Source organism: Dipodomys ordii, unplaced genomic scaffold (assembly GCF_000151885.1).
Source record: "Dipodomys ordii isolate 6190 unplaced genomic scaffold, Dord_2.0 Scaffold38, whole genome shotgun sequence".
NCBI lineage: Eukaryota > Metazoa > Chordata > Mammalia > Rodentia > Heteromyidae > Dipodomys > Dipodomys ordii.
The window spans coordinates 2,956,804-2,967,213 of record NW_012267254.1 but is presented as its reverse complement, the minus strand read 5'-3'; the positions used below and the strand labels follow the sequence as shown (position 1 = coordinate 2,967,213).

The window sequence follows — 10,410 nt, the reverse complement described above, 5'->3', positions numbered from 1 at the left end:
TCAAGGCTAGCACTCTACCACTTGAGCCACAGCGCCACTTCTGGTTTTTTCTGCTTATGTGGTGCTGAGGAATCGAACCCAGGGCCTCAGGCATGCAAGTCAAGCACTCTACCACTGAGCCACCTTCCCAGCCCAAATCCAGCATTCTTAACACCCTTCTCAACCTCATTTTCTAAGTTGGGAGAACCTCATCTCAAAAGAGGCTAAGATCTGACAGGATTGCGATTTGAAGCCAGCCTAGGTAGGAAATTCTTTGAGACTCTTATCTCCACTAAAACAAGCCCCACCCCCTGTGAAAAAAAAAAAGCCAAAGTAGAGATTTGGTAGAGCCCTAGCCTTAAGCAAAAGCTCAGAGACTGCGCTCAGGCCCTGAGTTCAAGCCCAGACCAGCACCAAAAGAAAAAAAACTATCAGCCAACTAGCTTGTCCCACAATTAAGCCCAAACGATTCAATCCCAGAAAGCATGTCCTTTTCTTCTCCATGTAATTACACCATGGAAAGCAGTGGACTTTCTTCTTTCTCACTCTCAAATTCGGAATCCTTAATAACAGCAAATCAACTTTCCCACGTACCCCAAAGTAAATGTATTTTCTAAATTTTCTTTGCCTTGGAATCCCACTACATGACTTTAGAGAAACATAGACCAGGTATGTCTGTTACCCTATATATACATGCTTTTTCTTTTGTGCTGGTCCTGGGGCTTGAACTCAGGCACTGTCCCTTAGCTTTTGCACTCAAGTCTGGCACTCTACCACTTGAGCCATCGCTGTAACTTCTGGTTTCTAAGTAGTTCACTGGAGATAAGAGGCTCATTCATGGGTTTACCTGCCCTGGCTGGCTTCAAAATGAGATCCTCAGATCTCAGCCTCCTGAGTAACTAGGATTACAGGTGTGAGCCAACAAGTGGCCTAACTGAAGGATCTTTCAAATCTCTCACATACTGTGATTATTTTTTCAGTGCATTTAATTTCTAGTTTGTACCTGCCTTGGCATCCCCTAGCAGACCTCGCTCTTGTGGGCTAAACTCTTTCTCTTTCGTGAAAGGTGCCTTTTCCCCTGAAGCAGCCTCCTTTGACTCTGCCAGTTAGTCATGCTGGGTTCTTTTTTTCTTCCTCCAAGCAGCTGGTCTTTTTGATGTCTCGCACACATTTATCTGAACTTCCAATAAGATGTTTTTACATAGTTTCCAGGCTTCCTGGAGGTTCTTGACTTTTTCTTTAACACTTCCATTCAATGTTTTTCCTAATTTCTAACATTTCTTAAGAGTTTCTTTTGCAGAAGCTGAATACCTGGCTGATGGATTTCTTTGATTTTTTTCCCCCCTCTGCCACCATATTGCTGAATTAAAAGCATCAGAAGTTAAATATGATATTTCAAATTACCTATAAGATGAAATCGCTTCATGAATTCTGGTAAGCGGCAAATGTTTAACCAAGTGCAATTGAAATTGCTAGTTCTTACCTGATGGAATTTTAGTATATCTACTTATTTCTATAAAATATTCTGATAGCCTTAATTCATAAATACTTCATACTTGGGAAATATCCTGAACACTTGGTAAAGAAGAAACTTAAGGTTTTTCTTCTGGTTAAAGAGTCATTAATGTGCATTGAATACAGTAAATTATTCTTCAACTGTGCTCTAAATTGCTAACCCCAACTGTTTGCTCCTTAAAGAAGTTTATCTCAATACATAAAGTAGTATAGAGAGGGGCGCTGGTGGCTCACGCCTGTAATCCCAGCTACTCTGGAGGCTGAGATCTGAGGATCACAGTTCAAAGCCAGCCAGGGCCGACTCTTATCTCCAATAAACCACTCAGAAAACTGGAAGTGGCCCTGTGGCTCAAGTGGTAGAGCAATAGCCTTGAGCCGAAGAGCTGAGGGACAGCGCCCAGGATAACAACTGACAAAAAAAAAAAAAGTAGAATTCTGAACCTCCCTGAAAAAAAAATTAATGTCCATACAGGGGCTTGAAGTCAAGATCTGGGTGCTGTCCCTTAGCACCCCTGAGTGACAGCTCCACTTCTGGCTTTTTGGTAGTTAATTGGAGATAATAATCTCAGAGGGTCTGGACCTTGGTGGTCACACCGGGAATCCTACCTACTCAGGAGGCTGAGATCAGAGAATCAGTTTGAAGCCAGCCTGGGCAAGAAATTTCCTGAGTTTCTAATCTCCAATTAACTATATTTAAAAAGTTCAGGGATGTTAGATAGGTGATACTGACTCACACCGGTAAACCTATTTTATCTCCAATTAATCACCAAAGAGCTGAAGTGAAGCTGTGGCTCAAGTGGTAGAGCGCTAGCTAGCCTTGAGCAGAAAAAGTTCAGTGACAGTGCCCAGGCCCCCTGAGTTCAAGACACACACACACACACACACACACACACACACACACACACACACACACACAGAGCCATGTAAGGAAATGAAGCTGGCAACAACACTCAGCGTGGAATGGCCAGGTTAGACAAGAGGCAAGTAGATCAGAAAAAAATGAGTTGTCAGCCTCCTAACAGATAGATCTGTCAGTAATGTTTCCTAAAACAACTTGACTAATGACATTTTCCTCCCCAGAAGCCCTCACTGGCTTCCCATGATCCAGGAAATAGGATTTACATTCCTTCTACTATTTACACTATATTTTCCTGAAGAAGATATGACTGGATCTCCTCTGCTACAGAGAAGATGGTGTTGTCATGGTAATCTTTTACTCATTACTTGAAAGCCCAAAACTTGCTAAGACCTCTATAGTAGCAGAGAAAGGATCTTGTTTACCATCTGTAGAACACAGAACAGATGGTAAGCTGAGTCAAGTTAAGACCTGGGTTCAAATCTTACCTCTACCCCTAGATATAGGACTGTGAATATACTTCATTCCTTTGAATCTCAGTTTCTTGTCTGTAATGGGAAATGATCATGGTATGATAGTTATGAGCTTTAAGCAACACAAAAAGTCTTTAATATGCCCAGACCTAGAGCTACAAGCTCTTATAAAGCCAAAAAATGCACTTCTGATAAACATTCTGGAAACAGGCCTCAGTGCTAAAATAATGACTGTTACCAGGAAGCTAGAGAGACACTTTTCCAACTGCCTTGGATTAGCACTGGTGTTGTGTCTCTTGTACAGATAACATACTTCCTTTTCATTCCTCGGTCAACTATCCAGCTAATCCCGAAATTGCGTGCAACCTGACGTGAATCAAATAAAAAAAGGAAAATAGTGATTATGTGGAATCAAACATTTTATATTTGTATGTTCTAACTAGAGATTGAACTGCATACACCAGCACGTTTACAAAGTTCTTTTTTGGGCATGTCCAGGAGACAGCTCCTAAAACACTTAAGACCATTTCTAACGTGACACGTTGTAGGACTCAATTAGACTCTCACAGGAAGTCAAGTAGATGACTGCAGTAGAACAGATCACAAATATCTATGATCTGTTCCAAACAGAAGAAAAAAAAAAGGAGGGACTGGGAATATGGCTCAGTGGTAGAGTGCTTTCCTAGCAGGTATGAGGCCCTGGGTTTGATTCCTCAGCACCACATAAGCAAAAAAAAATAATAATTTTTTAAAGTAGACTCAAATGCTCTTTTACATTAGAATAATTCAACCCAGCCAACAAAGGTGGAAGAGAGAGGACTATAACCTTGCAAACATATGCTGCATGTCTTAACATATGATAAACTCACTATTAGAGAGGAAAATATCACTATGCCTCTATCACCCCTGCTCATGGCATTGTAACATAGCTTATATGTGATTCCCAGACCTCTTTGAGGAATACACATATATACGTGTGTGTCTAACAGGAAAATGCTCACATGTACATAGGTTATATACATAAATGAAAATAAGAAACAAAAACTCAAGCAGGGCACCAGTGGCTCCTACCTTTAATCCTAAGTACTCAGGAGGTTGCAAACTGAGGATCACAGTTCAAAGCCAGGCTAGGCAGGAACGTCCATGAAACTGTTATCTCCCATTAACCACCAAAAAGCTGGAAATGAGCTGTGGCTCAAATGGTACAACAGTGCTAGTTTTGAGTGTAAAAGCTAAGGAATAGCACCCAGGCCCTGAGTGCAAGCCAAGACCAGTGCACACGTGCATGCACACACACACATACACACACACAGAGGAAATTATTGTAAACTTCTTAGCCTCAAGGAAAACAGATTTTTATACTTATAGAAATATTTTTTTAACTAATGAACTAAATTGCCTTCTTAAGATTCTAGTCCAAAATCTCTGCCCCTTGTGTTTTGAGAGTGTTTGAGTGAATGTGTGTGTGTGTGTGTGTGTGTGTGTGTGTGCTGGAGATCGAACCCAGGGCCTCCTGCCTGCTCTAATGTACTTCACAGTACATGGCTGTCACTGTCCCTCATCTCTTACGGTATTTATCACACCCTTTGGTGTATTCCAATTATGTGTGTGCATGTCTTATCTCCTAACACCAGGCCTGGTGGGGGGGAGGGAGGCCCCTCCTGCCCTTCTTGCTGCCTTAATGATGCAAAACAAGGACTATGCATAGTAGGCACTCCAAAAAACATATAGGTAATGCAAGTTAGACAAAAATGTATGCTTCATCTTAAAGATCGTGGTCTCTGGGCTCCCCATTATTTGAAAAGTATAGGAGTCAAACCAACGGGCACTGCAAGATCTCGTTTGGAAGCACTGTCTGCCTGATACACTTATTACTAAGTCACATCATGGGGAGCTCATCAGATAATGTATGAATGAGACTTGTTCTGGCCATGAGGTCTTCTTAAAGCCTGTTCAAACTTCTACAAAGCCAGTATAAAACCATCAAGAACAAAACCTTGGCAGTGAGACCCAAGCAAGATACTCGTAGGGGAGAAACACAAAGGCACAATGCCGCTGTGCCTTGGATTATATAAAAGTATTTATCAAAATGAATTCCAGGAAATCAAAACAAGGTTGAGTTGAGTTGTTGTTGTTCTTGTTGTTTTAACAAAGAAAGGAATAAAACATTAAGCCAGGCACTGGTGTCTCACACCTGTAATCCTAAACTACTCAGTAGGCTGAGGACTGGAGTTTGAAGCGTCTAGGTAGGAAAGTCTCATGGACTTTTAATCCAGAAGTGGCGTTGTGGCTCAAAGTGGTAGAGCACTAGCCTTGAGCAAAAGAGCTCAGGAACAGCACCTGGGCCCTAAATTCAAGCCCAAGAACACACACACACACACACACACACACACACACAGAATAAAACCTTAAACTTGGACTAAGTGTAGGGCTCAATAAACTAGGTAATCAGACATTGTGACTCTTTCCGTTAAAAAAAAGGTTAATCCTTAATGCTTTGTATTGAAAAATAAACATGCATTTTGTGTATATACAAATACACACATATGGAAGTGGCACTGTGGCTCAAGTGGTAGAGCACTTGCTTTTGAGCTGAAGAGCTCAGGGACAGCACTCAGGCCCAGAGTTTAAGCCCCATGATTGACCCAAAAAAAAGTTGACAAATACACACATATATATTAATATACTATATGCTATAATATATAACATGTAAACATTGTATGCTATATCTATAATATATTAATATAGTAATATACAGCATGCATGTACAATATACTATCGCATAATTAATACATTTCTATTTCATAATATATGCATGTATTTGTATATATAATATATACACATACATAATATATAATAACCCTCTCCTCGGGAAAAGGGCCTGACAACTGGTTCATTCAGACCTAGACTGTATACAGTCACTGTTTCCACCAGGCTCCCCCAAATGACCAAAATTCTCTGAGTGGAGTCTAGAGAAGATGAGGTTGCTGTAGGCCTCTGGTGAGAATGGAGCCATGATAAAGATTACCCTTGGTTCTCCACTGGCCGTCTAAAAGTATTTGCTTGGGTGTTGTGACAGTGTCCTACACTCAAATGAATGCCTCTAACACTCCACATTTTTGAGCCATTCAGTCATGCATTTTTGTTATTGTTGAAAGTGGTGCAAAATTGCACTGCATGAGCTCAAGTCCCTGGTGGTCTTCCAGGGATTGGAGCTAAAAAGGCACTTCCTTTGTTCCTCAGGAGAATGCTGTCCAGTAGGTCATTGAAAGGGGGAAATAAAAGCAGCAGCCCTGGGAGGGAGATGAAGGACAAGACAAAAAGAATCAAATGTTTTGGGTGTGAGCACATTAGCTTCCATTTCCTGTGGCTGGTTACTAATAATGCCCCCTCCCCATCTTTGGGGAAGGGGCCTAGTTGATTGACATGTATGCAAATTGGCCTCTCAGGTGCGTATTTTTTGGCGGGGGAGGGGATGATGACAATGGGAACACCTAGACTGTGAGGTCCCTGACTGAGCACCTTCCCTGCTTTCCTTGGCGTTGAGATGTTCAGAAGCCAACGCCTGAAAGCCATCCTGCCATTTCTAGGGAAGGCAAGGAGCAAAATGAAGAGAGAGTGGGTGGTAGGTGGGGGGTGAAGGGGCAGGCAGGGTTTCCCCACCCACTACCTCAATGCCTTCAGTCTATGTGAAAGGCACAAATTGTTTGCATGAGCAGAAGAGGAAACTTGTCAGTCTCCCAGTTAAGTACATAGTTGTATGGATCGCTTCAAAACGTGGGAATGACAATTGTAACCTTCACGCCAATCATCTGTGGGGCACCCAGGCCCAAACTGCGGGGCACAAAGACACCCCCGGTCCCCAAAGACACCCCCGGGACCCACACCCCCAATCTGACCTGCTAGAGCCCTCAAGCTTCAGTAGCTGATGGTTTCCTTTACTTTTTCTGGCTGGGGGATAGGAAGAGAGGAAAAGAAAGGGCTTTTCAGGGCTCTACAGCCAATAAAACCCTGCAGCTGTGAGGACATACTTGAGTTCCCCAAAGACAGGCAGCTGAAGGGCAAACAGACTTTAATCAGTAGCGTGCGAGTTATTTGATAACCGGCAAGGTGCAATGGACGCCTGGACTACTCTATTTCTAGACACATGCCAGTTACACTCCGCAAGAGCCCAGCAACTTCCCTCAATTACCTTTGTGATTTCCATGGGATTGATGACTGCACTTAATCTCCCACGGTATTAATAGTCCTTCCCTACCGCCCTCCCCCCCCAAAAGTGCCCCCCCTTTCCTTCTCCAAGTGTTTCTAAGCCTTTGGAAGTGCCTGGTTAAAATTACAGTATTTCCTTTGCTGGCTGCCTAGGGGCTGCCGGCCCCACCCGTGCACCCAATACAGCCAGGCAAAGGCTCACGCAGCTTGCTCTCTTCCATGAAAGGTGTGGAATGGAGGCTTGGCCTCAGGAGCTTGAATCTTTCACTCCCCGGTTAGAGTGAGCTGGCTTCCCGCCAGCTAGATCCAGGCTCTTTTTGAGCCCCGGGGGCCAACAGGCTACCTGAATGGTCTTGGGGGGAGGGGGTGAGAGCCTAGTCGACCGGGCTGCGGCGCAACAGTTGGCCACAGCAAAGGAGCGAAACCAAGCAGTAGTGGATTTGTCCCAATGCCTGCGGCTCTAGCAACAAGGGATCGACAAGGGATCGAGGAGTCGTCCCGTCCCCTCCCACCTCAGGTTGCAAGAAGGGCATTCACAAATACCCCCAAGTAACCCTCCACGCATCAAACCCCCCCAAAAAAACTTTTTCAGAGGCAAAGCCTTCTTCATTTACATAACCATCTCCAAACTAAGAGTGAGGTTTCCCGTAATCAGTTCTTTCAAAGGGCTGTAATTGAATGTGCAATTAACCCTTAAAATGAGGTGAAGAAAAAAAAAAAAGAAAGAAAAGAAAAAGGAGGTCGGGGAAGATACCACTCGGTTCCAACCGTTGCAGAAAGCAAGAGTTTCCAAAAAGTGAGGCTTTGGTGAGAGTGGGAGCAACGAGAGGCAGGCTTGTGTGTGTGTGTGTGTGTGTGTGTGTCTGTGTCTGTGTGTGTGTGTGTGTGTCTGTGTGTGTGTCTGTGTGTGTGTGTTTAAGGGACTTCTAAAGCCCTTGCAGCTACTCAAACTCTTAATCCGTGTAAGCAGTGGAAGAGAGGTAGGGGAGAAGGGGGAAGAGTGTATTAAAAGCATATCAAGAAGACATCAATTTCAACTGCACATTTTGCAAGTCCCCCCTCCCCAGTCTGCAAACTCCCTGAGGTTCTCCCCGCCCACCCACTTCCCGGTAATCCCACCGCTACCCTCTATCTTCAGTCGCCCATACAACAAAGCCGGGCGCCCAGCTAAGTTCAACCCGGAAAAAGCAAGGGAGCCTGGTGACAGGCACTTGGAGGGCCCGGAGTCCTCCGTCGCTTTTTAGGATCTCAAGAGGGATGGAGGGGGGGGCGGGAATAGAGCACCGGAGTGGCACTGGGTAAACCCCGCAAAGTTGCAGCACCCCCCTCTTCCTCCCACTGGCCAGGACCGCGCGGCACCCGCAGCGCACATCCAGTGCCCTCCCCACCTCAGCTTGGGGCTGCTTTTCTATCGCTTTCTTTCTCTTGCCTATTTGTGCCTCTCGGCTACCCGGTCCGATGTAGGGGCGGCGAGAAGTTGGCCCTGTCCGTGCCCACCTCCCGGGATGGGGGTGTCTCTCCAAACCTACCGTTGATCTCGTGGAGGGGGGCATCGTTCTTGTTGAAGCCCTTGGCCACGTAGAGACGTCGCACTTCTGAGCAACTTTTCGACTTGAGCTCGGCAGCCAGGAGAGTGGCGCTCAGCACAGCGAGGGTGCAAAGAAGCGCGGGCAAGGAGACCCGTGCCATGGTGCGAGCCGGGGTGCACAGACGCGCTCCCACCTTTAGGACGCTATCACACGGCGGCTGGGGAGGGTGGAGGAGGGGTCGGGAATCTAGGAAGCAACGCACCCGAGCGGGCCGAGGGAGGCAGGGGCGCGGGATCGGAGTTGGGAGTTGCTAGAGGAGGAGATGAGGGGCAAAAAAAAAAAAAAAGTACAGCGGGGCCTCGATCAGGCAACGGTCCTTGGGTGCCAAGGCGCCCGACTGGAAAGGAGGAGGATGGTGTGGAAGCAGCGCGCAAGCCCAACGGAGCAGAGCCGCACACTGGCCGCGATGACCTCGGGGTTCCACGGGGCAGCGATCGATCGGTGCCAGCTGGCTTGCCCGGCTGTGGGCAGGGACGCGAAGAGGGAAGGGAAGGTGGCAGGAGCGCCCCGCAAGATCGCGAACCGGTGTGGGCGATGTCCGATGGGCGCTCGGGATGGCGTGGCTGCTCCGGTCGCCCCCCTTGGGCGCTGGTTCCCCCGTTCGCCGCACTCAGCTCAGCTCTGCTGGAGTCCGCTGGGCTCGGCTTTAGTCTGCCCTCAGCCCTGGGGCTGTGCCCTTCTCAGCTCCGCCGCTGATTGACTGGCCAGCTTGCGCGGCGACGCTCCACAAACTTGGCCAAGCGGGGCGGCACAGGGGTGGGGGGGTGGGAGGGGGCGGGCAGCCGGGGAAGAGGGCTGGAGACAGGCGGGAGCACGCAGGCCCCGGCCCGGGAGAAAACCTGGAAGCTGGGTATGGATCCGGAACAGCCAAATCCACTTCCTAGGAGGGAAGGGGGGGGGGTTCTCCGGGCCCGGGCACCGGGCGCTCCCTCGTGGGACACGCCCTGTCGGGCTCCTCCCTCCTCCTGGGAGGCGGGCAATCGGCTCACCGCCCTTCGTCGTCCTCCCCCTCCCCTTTCCACCTAGGGAGGCGAGGCCAGTTTTTCTGGGCTTCAAGGCCCAAGTCCCAGGGGAAAGCAGGCAGCCTGGGACTTGTCCTTGGACCCACGACTTAGTCCTTAGCGCCTCCATGAAGACACCTGATCCACTGTCCACCATCCAAAGCCACGTCCAGCGCTCTAGCCAAGATACCCCCGCCCCTCACCCCAACACACACCGCTGCCATCCGGCATCTGGAGGTGACACACCTGGACTAAGGGAGAAAAGCACCCACGTTATTCATCTGATAAACCCCCAGGCCCACCTGCCTTGTCTAACACTTGCTTCCCATCAGAGGCGGCTGTACCAACTTCACACACACACACACACACACACACACACACACCTGCCGCCAGGTCCTTCATCGAACTCACCCAACACACTTGAGCCCTACTCTGCAAATAGTCCCAGCGAACCCCCTAAGCAAGAGAAACACCTCCAACCTCCAGGAGAATTGATTGGGAGAGACCCTGGAGATCTTTTGCACCTAGCCTTGTGGACAGAGCCACTGGGTCTCCAGAGAAGGAAAGAAAGCCACTGGCAAATAGTATAGGTGGTGTCCAGAACCCACGATTCTTCAACTCTTTGCCACAGCAATAACCCTGGACAATCGATCAACCCTCTTTGTTCCCCAAGTCTCCTGAGACACACTGATGCCCTTTGAGGACCCACACTCCCACTTAGACACCCCAAAACTAGGAATGGGCAACTCTTCTCTTCTTGGAACCTTTGTCACATTCCATTAGGGAGT

The 10,410-nt window shown here is 47.5% G+C and overlaps 1 protein-coding gene across 1 annotated transcript in view; it reads right to left on the bottom strand.

Annotated features, from left to right (window-relative positions):
* Gpc4 (glypican 4) overlaps positions 1 to 9,309 on the bottom strand; it is a 137,193-nt gene extending 127,884 nt beyond the window's left edge. The window contains exon 1 of the mRNA XM_013018145.1: positions 8,562 to 9,309. Coding sequence (XP_012873599.1) covers positions 8,562 to 8,721 — 160 coding nt within the window. The 5' untranslated portion in view covers positions 8,722 to 9,309. The remainder of the gene's footprint in view (positions 1 to 8,561) is intronic.
* Between the last annotated feature and the right edge of the window lie 1,101 nt (positions 9,310 to 10,410).